Genomic DNA, 18,978 nt, shown 5'->3' with positions numbered 1-18,978 from the left:
ACTTTAACCAAAACTTGTGAAAATGACGTATTATCAGAAGACAGTGCAGGGGTGTATATCTTTATTAGCTAAAACCAACCAAATTTCAATCTCGTGCCCGTAGCCACTAGTACCACTTTTTGATTTCAACGGTTGGACGTAGGTACTAAACTTTCTTGTCTTGAGTGCTATCAGAATCAGGGACTGGTTTTCTGTTTGAGTGCAAATTTTGTTTGTTTGTTTGTTGGTGGTTTACTGCCCAGGTTGAACAGAGTACATTATGGTGAACTTCATCACAATCGAAAGCACTGGTAATGCTATCGTCAACGCCCCAAAAACCATGAAGAAAGCTGAGTAAAATTTACCGAATAATGTCATAGGCGTGATATCGCCATATCCTACGGTAACAACTGTTTGAAGAGCCCACCACATGCTCTCTGGAATACTCGTAAATTTCGTATTTTCGTCGCTCTTCTCTGCAAAGTAAAGTATCGTTCCACTAAAGACAGTCATTATGAAGAGACAGACCGCAAATACGTATAAGTCCTTTATACTATCTTTCAAGATGATTCCGACTGTTTTGATACGTGCGGAATGCTTGGATAACCGGAACAGCCGTAAAACACGGAAGAAACGCAAAATCCGGAGGAAAGATAATGACGTCATTTTATCTTTACTGATAACAAAAACAATGAAATATGGAATCACGCCAATGATATCAATGATGTTTAAAAAACTTTGTAGAAAGCGAAATTTGTTCGGACAAAATACAAACCGAGCAACAACTTCCACCAGGAAACATGTATTCAAAGAAAACTCAATCACTGCCATTGGATTTTGCCAGAACGGTAGATTCAATCCCTTAATAGAAGGTACTGTCTCTGTACAAGCTAAGATAACAGACATTAAAATCAATATGATGGATATGATTGCGAGTGTACGGCTAGTTCGGATGATTCTGGATTTTCTAAAAGATCCCATGCTTTTCTTTGGAAATCAGAACAAAACATATCGACATGTTTTTTCTTCGTTTTGGTATGTTCATCAATCGTGTTAGTCATACCAGCTTTGAATTTCATTGCATCGATTGATTCCTTAGGAATGCCAAAGAATTTACAATCACGTATAAAGAAATCCATTTGAACGTCAGGTGGTATTCTCAAGTCGCCATGTGATTGGTAGAAATAGAGGATGGCTTCAAAAGCTTTTTGGTTTCGATCGAAAAAATATTCTTTTGATTTGATAGAATAATATCGATTGCAGTAATGTTTGTTACCTAGCAAAGTTTCAGGAAATCTGTCCAATGTTGAACGCCATGTTTCAAAGATGGACCCGCTGACGTTGACGATGATCCGCTCGTCATTCGTGCTGCACATTTTTCAAATTACCAAGGTGTACAAAGTCAGTTCTTGGAAGCAAGCAAGTTTTTTTGTTTTTAGTATGATACTTTCGTCAGTAACACCCTTTAGGTTCTGTTGATACTACTCCGAAGGTTAAACTTTGAACTCAAATGACTTTCACAAAATCTCATCAATAACTCAAAAATGACCTACGGTTGATTATTTATGCGTCTTTCGTTATCAAAGTTTCCAAATCTTCCACATTGGGTCAACATAAACACAAAAACAGTTTTTCTTAGATTTGCAAAATAAAAACCACAACTTTTTCCACCAAAGGCGATAAAAAGGTGAATAGGGCTGTTTTAAACATGACCATAGATTATGAAAACAGATTCATATTTGTTATAATTTCAAAATTTATCGATTCAAAAATATTTTGAAAATTTGTGTAAACTTTTAAAATTTCATCTGGTATCTATGTTTCTATAAGAAAACATTTTAACTTGCTGGTGGAAAAAGTTCACGTGAGTTTTAGGCCCATTCTTGGCTACTGTATTGTAGTTTTCCTAAAAACTAGACTTAGTAATAACTTCAAATACAAGTGTTAAATTATTTCCCCGGTGTGTTTTCGAATTTTCTTAACTTCTTATTGTATAGATTTTAATATTGTGCAATATTCTTATTAAAAAATAAGACTGATTCCAGTTTATGATAAGTTCATGTAGCCCTATTTAAAAAAGCAAATATTTTTAAATATTTTTCTTCATGTGTTGAAACTTTTCAGCTTTATTTAGTTGATTTGACTTTTGTTAAAAGCCACGACGGCACCGTCTTTTCCTTTCAGTCAAAAATTCGGGACGAGATGGAGTTTTTACAAGCTGTTATTTGATTTGGTTGGTCGTTAACAATTAACAATTAACAATAAAACAATTTTGTTACTTTTTCTAAAGAACGCATCATTTTTATTACTTCGAAATGACCAATTATTAAAGTATCTTATAAAAACTCCATCTCATCTGAAAAATTCAGAAAAATTTCATGAACTACACGTTTTTTTTTTATTAGAACACCTTAAATTTGGCTGAGCCTGGATGTGCTTATTTTTTTAGAAATTTTCAGCCTAAAATGTTCTTAAATGCGTTCTTAATTTTTCAGACTACTCTAAATCGACAATATCATGCAAAATAAAGAACACTTAAAATTGGTAAAATTTGGACAATATTTGACTCTCGATTTTAGAAAATTCATCACTAAGTTCAGTTAAAACTGCTTGAAAAGATGAAACAATTGTAGTTTCTTGTCATTTTTTTCCAAACTGAGGCTGGGCATGTTCTTAAGATGTTCTTAATTTTTCGACGAATTTCAGCCTCAATGTTCTTATAAACTGCGTTCTAATAAAAAAAAACGTGTAACTATCCTCTCCAGAAAACGCTATCCTTCACGATATTTAGTTTACAGTTTTATGTAAAATCAGTTTTATGATAAATCATGGGCTAGACCCTATTTGGGGGCTACACGTTTATTTATATAATTAACATATAAAAAACATCTTCAATATGGTGTGGACTAGTAAAATTGACGATTTTTCAATGTCGAATTAAACAAAAATGATTGATACTAACCAATAGAGCATGAAATTCTGAGCAAAAAAAGTCCTCGTCCTCTTTCCGATGGTGTCAATCATTTTCGTTAAAGTTTTACTCATTCTTAGGGGGAAACGTATGGCTCGGTATTTTTCTTAATTTGTTCTTAAGTTTTGGCCAATTTTCATCCTCGTAGTCTTATGAAGTTGTTCTTTATTTATAGAATAAAGCGTGTAACTTTTTCTCATTAAGAAAGCAGTGTGGGAATTAAAACCAAATCGTTAGCGCCGCTGCAGATGCTCTCATAATTACACCCCTGTCTCAGTGCCCCGGTGGCATGATTTCAATACATGATTTTTTTCAGTACATGGTTTCAGTACATGATTTTTTCCTACGTCACTGCAGTAATCAAATTTTTATTGCACTCATTTGTAATCATCCTAAATGGCTTGGGAATTCAAGAACTGTTTTTTATTGTCGCTGTCTACGATGGCCCCGAGGTTTCTCCACTTCTAGAAAAAGACGATTCAAGAAGAGAAGTAAAAAATGAAGAAGGGAAGTAAAAATTTTAAGAAGAGAAGTAATTTTTTTGTGTTACTTCACTGAAAATTTAACTTTTCTTCTTGATTTTTTTACTTCTCTTTCAAGCTTTGAAAAATGAAGAAGAGAAGTAAAAAATGACAAAAATACCACGTGGTTTTGATTACAACCCCTGACGTAGAAAGTTTATTGTTATTACAGAGAGACCCCTTACCAGACTCCAGAGGATGTTTGTAATGGCAATTATGTTGATTAGTGTGATTAAACGTTTAAAGCTATCCCTTAAGCAAAAGTTATAAAGCTTTTCATAAATTATAAAAACACTTTGGGAGAGTACTTATATTTATATAATCTTTGTTGTAGGATCACGTGTTTTAGACGTTGTCTTGTGCTTTAAACAATTTAAAAAGGGTTAAAACCATTTTGGCAGCTCGCCAATGTAGAAATTTAATCACAATTTCGATACTTAAAGACATTTTACTTCCCTTTTTAAAATTTTTACTTCCCTTCTCGAAATATTTACTTCCCTTCTTTAAATTTTTACTTCTCTTCTTGAAACTTTCAGAACTTTTTTTAGAAGTGGAGAAACCTCGGGGCCATCGTAGCTGTCTTTATTCAATTTATATCTCAATTCACAAATGAGTGCAATAAAAATTTGATTACTGCAGTGACGTAGGAAAAAATTATGTACTGAAACCATGTACTGAAAAAAATCATGTACTGAAATCATGCCACCGGGGCACTGAGTCAGGGGTGTATAATTGGAACTTCACTTGAAGAAAAAATGCATTTTACAGTAAACAAAACTAACCATCTAACCGTTGTTTAAACGACTTGTTGATTTAATAGCTTTGGAACATAAATAACTCTAGGCTCCAAACCTTGAAGTAGATGTCGTGAGAAAAATGCTTCACAGCGCTCTCAAAATGTGATTGACGTCACTAGACTAAAGTGGTGAGTAACATGCAATGTGCCTCTTGAAGAAAATATTGAATTTAGGGATGTTTGAACATTTAAGTAGCGTCTAGCAAAGTTGTTTTAACAAGCAAGGCATCGAAATGCTCAAACCTAGCAAACGTACGTGTGGTGGCTTGGGTAGGAAAGTTTTGGCCTATTTCGACGTTTAGAGCAAAATTATTTAACCAAAATTATTTAATAGATTATAACTTATTGTTAACCGGTTACTTTTTCGAAGCGGGCTACATGGCTTTTTGCGCAATGCAATTGGTTCTTTTCGCATGACGACGGGCCTACATTGTCCAGAGTTGCCCGTCGTTAGGAAAATTCATTGTGACGTCACTTTTTCAAAGGAAAATGAACAATGCGTTGACATTATTTCTCTCATATTTTATTTCTGACGTCAGAAATTATAGCAATTTTTTATCTCTTTTCGCTTGTTTTTTCTGCTTTATTTCGCTATTTTTCCTGGATAAAGCGCTAAAAATCAATCAAAGTTGAAGGAAACGGTTAACAAATACAATAATGACCGGTTTTTTTCGGGCTGTACTGAAAATATTGCCCTCGGTCAACGCAACAACCTCGCAAGCTCGGTCGTTACTTGACCTCGGGCAATATTTCTCAGTACAGCCCTCACTAACCGGTCATTATTGTATTATTTTAAACCGCTGCACGGACGGGGGTTCTTTTGTCTTTACAAATTTCATGCTCGCTAAAAATCTCTTTACAAAATAGGAAAATCCTCTAATATTAAAACCTTTAAATGAAAATAAAATGTAAGATTTATGGCACTTTTTGGTCTGTCAAAGTCAAAAGTTTCAATCCAATTCAAGAAGTATTTGTCCCTTTGGAAAAGGATTAGCTCTAAGGGTCGGGTCTGTCGGGATTGGAAGCGAAGGATCGGCTGGACGAGTGCGCTTGGTAGTCACCTTTGCCTCTCACAGGGGTAGGGGAGACGCGCCGAGCGTGCACGGATCTCCGGAACGACTCAGTTTCCCTCTACTTAAGCCATTTTTTTCGTGTGAAAATTCATCCCAGAAGTCTTTTAAAACAGGAAAATGAGAGGTCAATAAATTCAAACATGCATATATTTTATATCTAACAAAGATCTAACCATTGCTCCAGTAAGTCCTATAAAAGCGTGTTCATTAAAGCAAAAAGGTGACGTGGTATTTGAGAAATATAATTTAGGCGTATAAACTTTCGCGAGCAGAAACTTTTGCGATTTTCCCGAATTTTGGCCCTTTTCGCGAAAGTAATTGTCTTTAAAAATTCTAAAGAAAGGGCCATTCGCGAAAGTTTATGCTCGCGAAAACTTCTTGACAAAATAGGAAATCTGTAAAACTTGCAAACTTTGAATAAAATGTAACTTTTATATGGCACTTTTTAGCCTGCTAAAAGACTAAATGTCAAAGAACAAATGTTTCAAGCCAATCCAAGATGTATTTGCCCTCTTTTAAGCCATTTTTGGACCTATCTGGAGGTCCTATAAATTAACCTTTGTCCGTCCGTTCGTCCGTCCGTCCGTCTGTTACCAACTTTTCTCGAGATTGGCTCATTAGTTTTTTCTGATTTTTGGCACAAATATGCAAAATAGTAATGCCCAAAATCCGACGGAGCCCGATTTTCGAAAAAAATTCATTTCCGGCCGAAAATACTGGAAATATGCCGGAAAAACTGGTTTTTTGGCATATCTCGAGATTTTATCATTAGTTTTTTCTGATTTTTTGCTCAAAGATGCGTATTAACAATGCCCAAAACATGGCTGAGTCCAATTTTTGAGAAAAAAAAATTTTCCGGTGGAAAATACCTGAAATATGCCGGAAATCGCCGTTTTTCTAAATTTTCATTGGACTTTTCCCTTTTAATTGGTTGTTTTTTCATTCAAAAACATTATTAATAGCAATGCCCACCATTAAGCATGTTTCAATTTTCAATAAAATTGATTTTTGAAGCCGGAACTATTTTAAAAGTCGCCGGAACAACCTATTTTCGCCGGAAAGACAGTATTTCTTGAATTTCTCGAGTTGTACTTTATATTTTTTTATGAAATTTTGCACACTAATGCAATATGACAATACCTAAAATGTGACGGAGCCTGATTTTCGAAAAACATTTTTTTCCGGCCGAAAATGCCGGAAATATGCCGGAAAAACCGGTTTTTTGACATTTTCTCGAATTTTCATTTTTAGTTTTTTCTGATTTTTGCAGAAAGATGCGTATTCGCAATGCTCAAAACATGACCGAGTTTGATTTTTTGAGCAAAAAATTGTTTCGGCCGAAAATGCCAGAAATCGCCGTTTTTGCAGATTTTCATTGGACTTTTTCCCAATATTTCTTTGTTTTTTCCCACCATCAAGCATGATTCGATTGTCAATAAAACTGATTTCTGCAACCGGAACTTTCTACATCTTTTTTCCCTTCTCCCCTTCCCTCTCCCCTTCCCTCTCCCCATCCCTCTCCCCATCAACAATGATGAGATTTAACGCGTTATGGCTTTTCGCTAAACATTATATTTTCTAACGGATTGTTTCCGTTTTTCTCCTTATTGCTATCTAACTTTCATCATCAGGTAGCATCATTCAGGTATCATATAGGTATCATTCAGCATCTAGCTTGTTTCATGTGAAAAATCCCAATTTTACGTCTTGATTCGCGAAAGTTTATGCTTGTGAAAAATATTTTTCCGTTAAATTGGCAAAAGTAAATGTCGTGTTTGCGAAAGTTTGTACGCCTAAAGTACCTCTTTTTTCAACAGATTTAATATTGTTCCGACTTTTTTCAGTTTATCGAAAGTCTAGTTTGTAAGTACCAAGTGTTTGGTATACACTTCATTTTTTCCTAAAATATATTTTTTCAAGAGTTTTCGAAACTATTTTTTTTCTTTAAAACTGGAATCTAATTTCTTGGCAAAATACTGTGAAATTGTTTTAGAAAACGTTTAGATAGAAACCAACCTCGTGATCAGAATTCGTTAACGCTGTGAGCCGTGAGTGTCAGGTCTGAGTATCAACCTTATCGGGGAAAAAATGTCGGGGTTTTAATTTGTCGGGAAAAAATTTCGTCGGGGAAAAATTTATTCACCTAGAGGTTTTTTCGTCACTTTTCCCCTATTAAAATTTCAAATTCGTCACTTTTCCCCGAATTGTCCAAATGAAATGGTTTCCTTCACATAGTAGCTCGAAAATAGATCTTTTAATTCGATGTTTAAAGCACTAATTTCGGTTAATAAAGGCGTATAAAATTTGGATTTGAATTTTGGTTTGGGGAAAACAAATCGAGTAAAAGTTTTCTTCGGGGATAAAAAAATCGGGTAAAAGTTTTGATCGGGTGATAAAATGTCGGGTATAAATTTCGTCGGGGAAAAATTTCGTCACCCCCTCAAAATTTTCGTCACTTTCTCCTTACATTTTTTCCCCGATAAGGTATAAATACCATGTATAATCTTAAAGCTTAACATTAGGATATCTGGTCATCATCTTCAATTTTTGGGATATTAATGTGATCAAAATACACTCGATAAAGTTTTGGTCCGTTCCCCTCTGATGCTCACGGCACGTTATGTGCTATGTGCTGTTATCTGAAAAAAGTTGTGTGTGCGCACTGCACTAAGTTCACCTACAACAAGCTTAGATGTTCAAATAGTGAAAAGCTCTTGAAAGTTTTTCTAATTCCCACCTTGAAAATTGTTAAAAATTACCAAAAATCGACACTACCAGATAAATATCTTAAAAATTAATAAATTCGAGACCCTGTCAGATATCTTCAGAAATCAAACTTACACAAACCACCGATTCTCTTATATAAGGTTAAAAGGCCCTTTTTCAGGCGCAAATTTGTTTTTATCGCAGAAACAGTACTTTAGAAAATACTCAAGTGGAACTCTCAAAAGGTACTTGGAAAGTACATTTTTCTATTTGTGAAGTAATCGAGCAAAGTGTTTGGTTACATTTTAGATAGTATAAATGACCAAGAAAAACTTTGCAATATCATATATACCTTGAGATAGATTAAACATAGGCTGCTACACACTACTCTATATACTTAAGCTTTTGAGAAAGTCGTTTGGTACATCTACTTTAAAGACAAGATTCGTACATAGTGAAGATATCGATTGGCTCACGTTTAGAAATACAAGAACTTGTAACCATTTCATGAATTTTTGCTCTACACCCTTTGAACCATGAATAGCTTGAACATTGGTTTATCATCTGGTGCTCATCAGAGACGATCATTCTACTGGCCAACAACATCATTCCTCATCAGTGAACAACATAAGAAACATGCCCAACGAAGTCGTCGGAGAAGCAGGTCTGCAAGCATGGAGGAACCACAAAGCAAGAAATTGACAGGCTCACAACGCGATATGTTTAGAAGATCCACAGGCTATTCACTAGACTCTTGCATGAAACAAAATGATGTCCATGTAGTTGAGTTTCGGAAGAAACGGCGATCACACTCTTGTACAGATGAAAGAAATCTTCCTACGGTGAATTCTAATTGCTCGAATACAAGAAAGAGTAGATATTTGGGAGTTTCTTCTGTCACATACGGAAACAAACTACCTAACGAGTTTTCAGAAAGAAACCTTCATCTTCCAGGCAACAGAGTACGGAGCAAATCACATGAGCCTCAAACTCTATTGACATCTAACCTCGTACAAGTTCCAGTAATGGTACACACACGTCGTGAATTTGTTGACAGAATAAAACGGCAGAGGAGTAAATCATATGAAACAACAGAAACTAAAAGCGACAAGTGTAGATATTCAGATCGCTTACGAAGCAAGTCAGCTACGGATGGAGATGAAACAACTATCGACAATAATTGTGACTTGAAATTATTTAAAACAGTTGAAAACAAAGATTCGACAGATTTCTCTATAGAGACAAGAGATGCTCATAATGGAAATCTTCGAAGGCTAAGTAACTCTAAAGTATCATTCGACGTGAGTGGAAACTCGCTTTGTAATGAAAAACCTGAAACAAGTGAAAACGAAATGGAAGCAAAATTATCCTCGAACCAAATGGTCGGACCATCACCTTTAACCAAACAGTCTGCCGTCAATATTGATATAACATGCAGCAAAGAAGTCGACTCGAATCCGGAAGCTCTCATTCAGGATGATAGTGATGATAATCAATCTGAGCTTTCCAAAACTGATAGTAAAACACTCAATGAGACAAGCGTTTCACCCTCTTTACCGAAAGAAAGCCAACAACTAAACAAGAAAGACAATGTTATCAAACCAAGAAGTTCACACTTATCAAACTCTGTGCAGAATTTGTTTTCTTGCTTTTCTCACCTTACAGTAAAACACAAATCGAAACAAAAAAGACAAATTCATTTTTGATTTATGAAACTATGATTAAAGAATACACCCCCGTGTCGCCAGCTCCACTGAGAAAATTCATTGTTTAGAAATTGCACTCCAAAACCATCCCCACTGGTTTAACCTTGAAACAATAGAATTTTTATCCCCGCTGTAGGAAAAAGTTTCACCGGGGCTATGAGACGGGTGTGAGAATAAGAGCATAAGTGGAAAGTGATAGACTCCTATGAGGGATCTACGTTTATAGAATGTAAATGAAATTTGTATATCTGGAATATCTGGTGTTTAAAAAAATATTACGTAGACTTTATTTAAACAAACTTCCTAATATTTCTACCAGAGTAAAGTGGAAGACACGATCTATTCCCCGCAGAATATTGCATTGTTTTTAGAAGATCGTTATTGTTTGGTTGCTAAAAGATTAGGATTTTCCGGAATTTTCTCTATGACTATTTTAAACTATTGGATAATTCAATGTTTCGAAATACTTTCCAATGTATGCATGTAATATTTATTAATCTTTAATTTCATTAATACAATTGATATCTTGTAAAAGAGATGAATTTTCTACTTTAGTTCCCGCCCTGTTTGGATTTTGTTTTTGAGATTCTAACACCTTAAGCCAACAAAATCGAGTTTCCTCTACCCAATCAATATTATTCCGCCTATTATCGTTCTTGATTTACAACTATCCGGTCTTTAATGGGGTTGAAAAAGCAAAAACCTCAAAACTATCCGTGGCCTCTAAAACTTTTCATTTTATCTTTTTTTTTTTGAGGGATAGGAAAAGTCTAGAATTAATAGTTGAAATAAATAAAATAGTAATTTGTCTTTTTTTATTGAGAAATCTAGAGTACATGGTGGAAATAAAGTAGTTTATCATATTATTCTCGAGTATCTTTGAGGGGATCTGAAGTGTTCGGGGTCTGAAGGAAAGTTGTTTTTTTCAGAGTAAAAGATATTGCGCCTTCTAAGATATTTATCACAAAAATCAATTAGCAGGGAATCAATAAAATTCATCAACATATATTTAAAATCTTTGTTAGCGGTAAAATATTTGTAATTTTTTAGGTATGCTTACATCAGCTGTGGTGATTACCATATTGCACCTCAGTATATCAGCAAATCAAATATCAAATCATACCACCAACAACTCGATAAACATTACATCAATAATCAGCAATGTCACTGGTGCACAGAATTCAACAAATAATGTAACAGATTTGTTTATTGTTACGGGTACCAAGAATTCGTCCACTACATTCAACAATTCAACTGGCATAGGTAAAAGATTATGGTGTTCTTAAATACAGGCCTAACAAACGCACAACTCTTTCTTTCTTTTTATACTGACCGTAGCAAGAAAGTAGAGGATCAAGCTACGCGCTGCCCAAGGTTATGGGTTCAACTCCAACTGGATCATACCAAAGCCCGAGGGTACATAGGCAAAATGGGTGCCGGGTATGTAGGAGCCACAAGGGTCCTCAAAGGGGTACAAAAACCATTAAAAATTTTCTCTCTCAAATGGTTGTGATTTTCGAAAATTTGGACAAAAAACCAGTGAAAATCGACAAAGACTTTGTGAAAAGTCTCTCTAAGGGTCTCAAAAACGCCAATCTTTTTTCTCTCTAAGTGTCGATTTTCGATTTTTGGCTCGGACATACCTGTCAACTCGCAAACCAGTACCCCCTCCCGGGTACCAAAGATTACCAAAATGGTACTTGATGCCTCTCTGCTTGATGCTCAGCAACTAAAGAGACGAATAAGGGGTGAGTGGAGAAATCTGAGGAAAGGAGTGACGCCTCTCCTTTCATTCGGATAGCTAAAAAAAAGTAAGCCGTTATGTAACCTTATTCAACAGCTTGTTCTTTTCTTTACACCTTCAGTACAAATTGACCAAGAAGCTATCAGAGCAAAAATCGTAAGTATAACTTTCACATTGCTTACATGGGTTTGTAGCTTAAACATTTATGGGCTATTGTAACCATTTTTTCAGCTAGGCAGCAGGGGATTTTTGCCTTGTTGTATAGGTAACAGCGGAGACTCCTTAACTAGAAAACGCAAGGGGGACGTTGATTTGATCAAATTATGTAGAGTTTGAGTTATGCGAGATACACCTTTTCGACCGTAGCAGCCAATTGCCACGCGGGCATTTTTTTGTCCGCTTTATCCCACTAAGACCGTCCCAGTCCTTTTTTCGCCCCTATAGACCATGGAAAAATGTGTCAAAAAGGACTGGATCGAGTTTAGGGGGATGATTGAATAATTAAGTGGCACGCGCCTGACCGCGCGACTACGTTCGAAAAGGTGTGTTGGTTACAAAGACTTTCTTAACTGAAAGGTCTATAAAACTTCTTTGAGTTGCAGGGAATTCGAGTTAAAAATACATCACTGTCTTTAGATATTCGTGTTTTTATTGTTATGGCAGATTTCTATTCTCTTTTCTGTTTCATGGCAGGCAGAAGAAGCACGTTTGCTTGCATTAATCAAACGCCAAGTGACCATTGAATATTACACTCGAACGATTTCTTATTTCTTTGTTTGGATCTCAGTCATTACATTGTTTTCATTGAAGTAAGTAACCTAATACTTTGGAAAACTCCTCATTTCTAAATTATAAATAATGAAAGTCAAAGAATTTCCGATCAGAAATTGTTTGGTTTCTAAAAGCTGACGTATTACCAAAAACTTCCGCGCTCAACAAAAGCTTTCGCATTATTCAAAAAAGCTGTCATTTTATTCCAAAACTAAAAGCTGTCGCGTTAATCCAAAAGCTTTCGGGTTGTATTCCAAAAGCTGTCATGTTATATTCCAAAAACTGTGATACATTATATTTCAAAAGCTGCTTCGCTAAACGTTTTAACAGTTTGGAAGAAATCTCGACAACATATCAAAGATCTTCCATGGCTAACCTCTTCGGCTTCCATATAAAATTCTATTCATAATGATCAAAACAAGATTATTCAATGTAAATCCACACTTTCCACCTTTCCGCTACAAAATTCCTTTTACAACGGTCAAGTCCTTCCAAGTTTACTCTTCTCTTCCAAATAAAAGTTCCGCAGGTGTGCTCGTTACTAATAATTTTCTTTTGATCTTCAGGCTACCGAAATCAAGTAAATTTTTTGTCCACAAACAATTGCTACTGTCCTATTTACTTTCGGATTCTCTTCTACTATTCTTCCATGATGATAATAGATGGAGGTTTCTTGGTAATCGGGTGAGTTCTTGCATTTCAAACCTTTATATATAAGGCTATTAAGTGCTGATCAGATGTTGAATCTTTATGAGTTAAAACCAGGGCCCACGCCAAGGAAGAGAGTTCATGAGAAGAGAGGCCATGGCCCCCCTTTTTTGCAAAGTGAAAATTTTTGGTTGCGCCTCCTTAGACTCTATATTCATTGCCCCCCCCCATTTTCATTTTTATGGCGTGGGCCCTGACAACATATCAAAATATATAGGTTTTGTACATATAATATAGTAGAAATAGGAAATAAAATAGATTTATCTCGAACTCCAATCCATTGGGTTCTCTGTCTTCCCAGAAAGCATCGCTTTTAGACTCCCAAAGCAAGTTGAGGGTCTTAAGTTCTTAAAGGGTGTACCACGTCGTATTGGTTATTTCACAATTTTCAACATTCCTATTCTTTATTTCAGCCATTATGTATTGGTTCAGCCATTTTGGTGCATTATTTTTCGACTAGTGTGGGTATATCACGTTCGTGCCTTAGGGACTCTTGACCACTCTTAAAATGTACAATTTTCAACATCCTAATTCTTTATTTCAGCCATTATGTATTGGTTCAGCCATTTTGGTGCATTATTTTTCCACTACTGTTTACACCTCCATGTTGGTCGAAGGTCTTCATATTTGCTTCAAGTTGAAAACGGTTTTCGAATCAGCATTCGAAACGAGGCGTCATCTTTTCTATGCATTCATCGCTTGGGGTAGGTACCAAAAAATGAGTCAACTTTGTTTCTATCGAAATACACGCTTTTTTTTTTATAAGAATACACTTTATAAGAATGTCCATGATGAAAATGGCCAAAAAATGAAGAATATGCTAAGAATATCACCATCATAGAATTTTGCTACTCAAGCTAAGAATGCCACTTTTAGACAATTTTTTAGTCAATTAGGATCCTAACCTAAGAATGCTGTAAGAATATTTTAGGATGATTTTCCCAAAAAAGTTAAGAATATCCATGATGAAATGGATTTACACCATTCTTATAAAAAAAAAAGCGTGTACAAGTTGTGGTGACAGACTGTATAATGTTATCGCGAATCTCAGAACTTAATAACGATTCAATGATTGATGGTGAATATTTTCGCCACATAATGCCTAATTATATCATAGCAGTACAGTCAGGGATCTAAACATCACCAAAATGAGTTTATAAGTGCGATTTGTCTTCACAGGTTGTATTCAATTAATTTTAGAAGATGGATCTTATTTGGCCGACTATTGAAATCGACTTCCAATCGCTCAAAATTTGAACGTCTCTTTATTTCTAGGTATTCCATTTGTAAGTACATCCATTACAACCGGGATATATTTCAAAGACTTTACAATGACTACCAGGTATTTGTTCCTCACTTTTATATCAACCTTTTCCTGACAAGTGAAATTGCCTTGTTGTAAGACACATATAAGAACTTTACCGGCCACGTCTAATCTAATGTTAAAGTGAATCCCAAGGATCTTTCTAGATACTCCTGGATAGGGTACTTAAATGATCATGCGACACATAGTTGAGACACATGGAAGTATCTCATAATAACTTTATTCGGATGGCCTATACTAGACGTCGCCCAAGGTTTTCGGACTCTAAATATTCGATTTTTTGACGTTTTTTTTACTTTCGAAGCTCCTGCAGTAGCGAAAGAATCGAATGTTTTCGAAAATCGTGGAACTAAACGGAATGAAAAGACTCGGTTTTTGGTGAGGTGCTCGCTATATTCGGATAGCCTTGGAGGGATTCAGAATTCTTTCTATCGTTCCGAAAAAGACGTCATACACTTTTGCTGCTTAAGCAACGTTGTTATAACTATGAAGTAAACTTTCTCGTTTTGCAGCTGTTATTCCTTGCCGACTGCAGAAGCCAAATGGAAATGGAAAGGTCCTGTAGCTGTCATTCTTTCGGTGAGAATAATCTTGAAAGATATCTGATTGTAGCAAAAATGTATCACCCTGGTATTTTATTGAAACGTAAATCAAACTGTCAACAATTTACTTGGTGTATTTTCTACTTGGTATATATTTTACACAAAATTCGATTTTAGATCAACATGCTGTGTTTTATGTTCGTCCAATACATCATATTCAAAAGTTTATTCTTCGCAAAATCTCTTCCAACAAGAAACTACAACAAGATACGGTAGGTCCTCGGGGGGGGGGTACTAGGTTTTGCGAGATGACGAGTATGTCCGAGCTAAAGTTCGAGACCCTTAGAGAGACTGAATTTCGAAAATATTGTCCATTTTTGCCACCCTTAGAGATCTTAGATATCTCTTCAAAATTTATGACCCTTTGAGGGAGTCAATTTTTGATTTTAATTTTTTTTCAAAATTTCAGTTCAATGGCTCGGTCAGTGACGGCAATCATGCCATTGCTTGGAATAAGTTTCATCCTTGGTTTCTTTATTGAATACAATCTTGAAATCATTGGTTATATTTTCGTCGTTTCTAATGGTGTTTTGGTATGTCTATAACCCAGCTTGTATCTTTTCAGTCTTATTTGTGTCTCAGAAACTTCAGCTAACGTTTCCAGACCATCTAAAAAGTACTTTTAAACTATTAAAAATGACAAATGATAAAAATAACGACTAAAGAACGAAATATTTTGCTATCCCAACCCCCGACCTGAGAAGTGATACCAGAACTACGTATTCATTACTTTTTGTACTTTACGCTTTTAAAAAAGACTAAAGAATGATAAATAACGCATTCATCTACGTCTCTATTTGGTTGACCTGGGAACATTAGCTGGACTATGTCTTCATCTTAACAAGAAACAGCACAAAGACGGAGAGGCCAGGGACTTTGTATGCTCCCCAGATTTAGGAAAGGAGGTTTCATTGCAACTCCTTGATTGTTTCTAATGATATATCCGTCAGTCACTCGGCATTAGCGAGTTTATGTATTTGCACTTTTGAGGACGGTAAAGTGACTAAATCGAGTTGGAAAAGCCCGCAGTGCTGACCCGCAAAATCGAGGACAGTAAAAGTGCTGATTTACCGTCGTTCTCAGTTGGTCATGATCTAGTCAAATTAGAACCTAAACGTCCCCGTCGCTGAAAAAATACACATACATAAACTCGGTATTAATTATTTTCCCCTGCGAACTATCCATTCTTTTTCTGAATTTGAATCTTCATTCTTGATATTCATGACGTAATCTTTTATACGGAAACACCTGAAAACACCGGGAATTGCCACCAGTTTTGAATTTAAACAATGAAGCTGGTGGAAAACGCCGGTGTTTTTCGGGTTTTTCCGTATAAAACATTACCTCATGAATTTCAAGAATGAATTCTCTTAAAACTTAACAATGCTTTACATTTCAGGGCTTTTTGTTTTTCGTGTTTCATGTGTTGTTGGATAAACAAGTAAGTAAAGCTCTTCAAACGTACCTTAAGAAAACTGAAATGACATGAAATGAAAATTGGACCAAAAATAGCAGTTTTAAATTCAGAACAGCCTCCTCCCAAAATACTAAAATTATCCTGATTTTTTTTTTTGTAAAATAAAGTGAGAAAAAGTTACAAAATTGCAACCCTGTGAGAGCCATTTCTTAAATTTTCTGATTTTGGGTCCCTGTTAGAGATTTCCAGAGATTTAAGAAGAGACCCTGCCCAGTGGCACGTCCCCTTACCCATTCTTGCCTAAGTGCCTCCCCCGGGATCCTCCTATACAATCCCTATCGGAAATGCCCATCGTTGGTCCTTTAACAGAAGGCATAAAAAACTGCAATGATTTATAATTAAAATCGGCTCTCTGTGCAAAGGCATCAATAACCTACCAGGTTATATAATAAATCATAGGTCTGTTCTGCACAAAGTCAAGGCATCCTCTTAATATTAGTTACTTGATAGCTATTAAATTTTAGCAAAAATTGAACCTCTGGCGCTCTTAAACTTTCACTCATTAAAAGTGGCATAATGTAAATGTTGTTGGACTTTTTACTTGATTATGTAAAATTTTCGACTGTAGGTCAGAGTCCAATTTAAGAAGCAAGTGTTCGGACGAAAAGATCTGAAAATCAGCTCAACTCAACACCAAGAACCAAAGGTTAGCTTGAACGTCGACACGGCCGAAATAAATTACTCCGATGATCCAAAAGCGATCTCTTTCCCTCTTTATTTGTTCACTTTATTTGAAAGTAAGGAATTAAAGTCTGTCTCACAATATTTTGAAGCGGAGACAAGAAAGCGTAACTTTATCGAACTAGAGAGTGGTTTTGAACTCGATGAAAACATAGTCAAAAAAGACTGGAAACGGAGATGAAAAATGCAGAAGAAAAAATCAACTTTAGAAATATGGATCATCCATTACTAGATTTTGGCTGGAGACATCATGTAGTCATACTTGGAGGAAAATAACAAAATCAAATATTTTGGTCAAACCTCTTTCCATAAAATATTTTCTTCGTTTTAGAGAAAGGAGACGGTCCAATGGAACCGTCGTTTGAGTTGCACGTTCGATGTTAACCGAAGGTCAATCAAAGGTAAGAAAAGCTTGGTGGAATATTTCTTAAAGGTTTAATCTCACTGACCTTTATATATCCCTGGACCAAGTTACTCAATGTCCGCCAAGCAAAATATCATGATCGGAGTTTTGGTACTCGTGGAGAGAGGGCTACATTTAGTTTCGCTTGTACACTAATGATGTAGCGCCGTTTGTCGTTACGCAAAGTTTCAAACTCTAAAATGGCTTCTTTGCGGGTACCAACTTTCAAAAGAACTTCGATCAAAGATGGCAGATATAGCTTGGTCCGGGGATACGTAAAGGTCAGTTTTAATGTAAAGATTAAAAGTGGAAAACCTTGGTAAAATGGGTTTAGTCCAAGGCGTTGTAAATCTAGTTCTAGAGAAAGAAATCAAATGAATTTCGAAATATTTCTTTGGGACCCGATTAAAACTTTTTAGCCTAAACAAAAATAGAAATATTTAGCATAAAAAAGAAAATTGCTTGTGACGACTGACACTCCAAAGAGCCTGTTCCAATGAAAAATGGAATGATTTATTCAAATGACATCATTTTCAATTAATGGTCGATGGCACGCACTAGCCGTTGAAAGTAGATTTAGAGCGCCATGGTTTAGTCTTAGTTTGGTAACAAATTTTTCATGCCTGATATTATATAGTTCTTCGTCATAATCTGTTTGATTTAGTTGCTTAACTTGCTTGAGTTAGTGTTGCTATTTAAACTGTCTCTTACAGTTGTGTCACTGTCCGAAAAAATTCTTTCAAGAAAAGAGTGTCGAATGGCTTAACACAGAGTCTAAAGACTTGAGAATCTCAAAAATAGTTGCATTGAGATGAGATTTGTACACTAACATCCTGTATATCTTATATATTCAGTCTAGACGCGAGTTTTTCCGTACAATCGCAACAAAATTAAGGAAAAGTACTCACGAATTGAGTCCTTGACACAATTTTTCATTTCTTTTTGGCAGGAAGAACGAATGAAAGCATGACTTTAGAGGAAGACGATGAAATTTACGAAGGAGAGTTTACAACAACCACAACGCACATGGAAGACACCGAAACTTCTTTTACTGTCATGCAAGTCCAAGATTCACCTCAGTTATAAATATCATATTACTCTCTGCGGTATTTGATAACTCACACTCCTTGCAAGGAAAAGTATTCTCCGTGTGTGGAAATTAGATAAAAAACTTGATAAAAAATTCGTGCAAAACTCTTGAATTTGTCTTCAAAAAGTGTAAAGCTCTGGGACGTGAAAGGGTCAGCAACCTATAGTCAACAAGTAGTCAATTATCTGTAGAATATTCCCTATGCTTCCAGCATTCTACGAATTAACAGGACAATTATGTTCATTATGTTCAAATTCTATTATATCTAATCATTAAAAATATATACAGTACGGCATCATTATAAATTAATCATTTCCAAGGATTTTATAATATAAAAATATATCAGAAATTAAAATTTGGAAATAAAAAAAATTAATTGAAAGAAAAATGTACCATGTACAAATTACCATGTGAATCCAAGTCTGG

The 18,978-nt window shown here is 35.4% G+C and overlaps 1 protein-coding gene, 1 long non-coding RNA gene and 1 pseudogene across 2 annotated transcripts; 2 read left to right on the top strand and 1 right to left on the bottom strand.

Moving 5' to 3' along the window:
* Positions 1–231: 231 nt before the first annotated feature.
* LOC136808720 (potassium voltage-gated channel subfamily A member 1-like) lies at positions 232–1,564 on the bottom strand (annotated as a pseudogene).
* Positions 1,565–10,909: 9,345 nt separating this feature from the next.
* LOC136808747 (uncharacterized) lies at positions 10,910–13,438 on the top strand. The gene is made up of 5 exons (XR_010846917.1): positions 10,910–11,015; positions 11,618–11,652; positions 12,190–12,305; positions 12,834–12,951; positions 13,389–13,438. It is a non-coding gene; the product is annotated as an uncharacterized lncRNA (long non-coding RNA).
* Positions 13,439–13,521: 83 nt separating this feature from the next.
* Positions 13,522–18,745, top strand: LOC136808745 (adhesion G-protein coupled receptor D1-like). The gene is made up of 9 exons (XM_067065286.1): positions 13,522–13,679; positions 14,251–14,317; positions 14,812–14,878; positions 15,019–15,113; positions 15,311–15,434; positions 16,301–16,342; positions 16,947–17,024; positions 17,391–17,460; positions 18,412–18,745. The coding sequence occupies exons 1-9, from the start codon at positions 13,580–13,582 to the stop codon at positions 18,546–18,548; spliced, it is 780 nt and encodes a 259-aa protein (XP_066921387.1). The 5' UTR covers positions 13,522–13,579; the 3' UTR covers positions 18,549–18,745.
* Positions 18,746–18,978: the final 233 nt, after the last annotated feature.

This window comes from Clytia hemisphaerica, unplaced genomic scaffold, assembly GCF_902728285.1.
Source record: "Clytia hemisphaerica strain Z4C2 unplaced genomic scaffold, Clytia hemisphaerica genome assembly, whole genome shotgun sequence".
NCBI classification, from domain to species: domain Eukaryota; kingdom Metazoa; phylum Cnidaria; class Hydrozoa; order Leptothecata; family Clytiidae; genus Clytia; species Clytia hemisphaerica.
The sequence above is the reverse complement of the archived record's forward strand: the minus strand, read 5'-3'. Positions and strand labels throughout refer to the sequence as shown.

What these genes read in the sequence shown, in the direction of transcription:
- LOC136808745 (XM_067065286.1), top strand. Translation starts at nt 13,580, where the DNA reads ATGTTGGTCGAAGGTCTTCATATTTGCTTCAAGTTGAAAACGGTTTTC. An exon ending in CTCAACACCAAGAACCAAAG is followed by an intron (nt 17,025 to 17,390) that starts GTTAGCTTGAAC and finishes TCTTCGTTTTAG; the next exon opens with AGAAAGGAGACGGTCCAATG. An exon ending in TAACCGAAGGTCAATCAAAG is followed by an intron (nt 17,461 to 18,411) that starts GTAAGAAAAGCT and finishes TCTTTTTGGCAG; the next exon opens with GAAGAACGAATGAAAGCATG.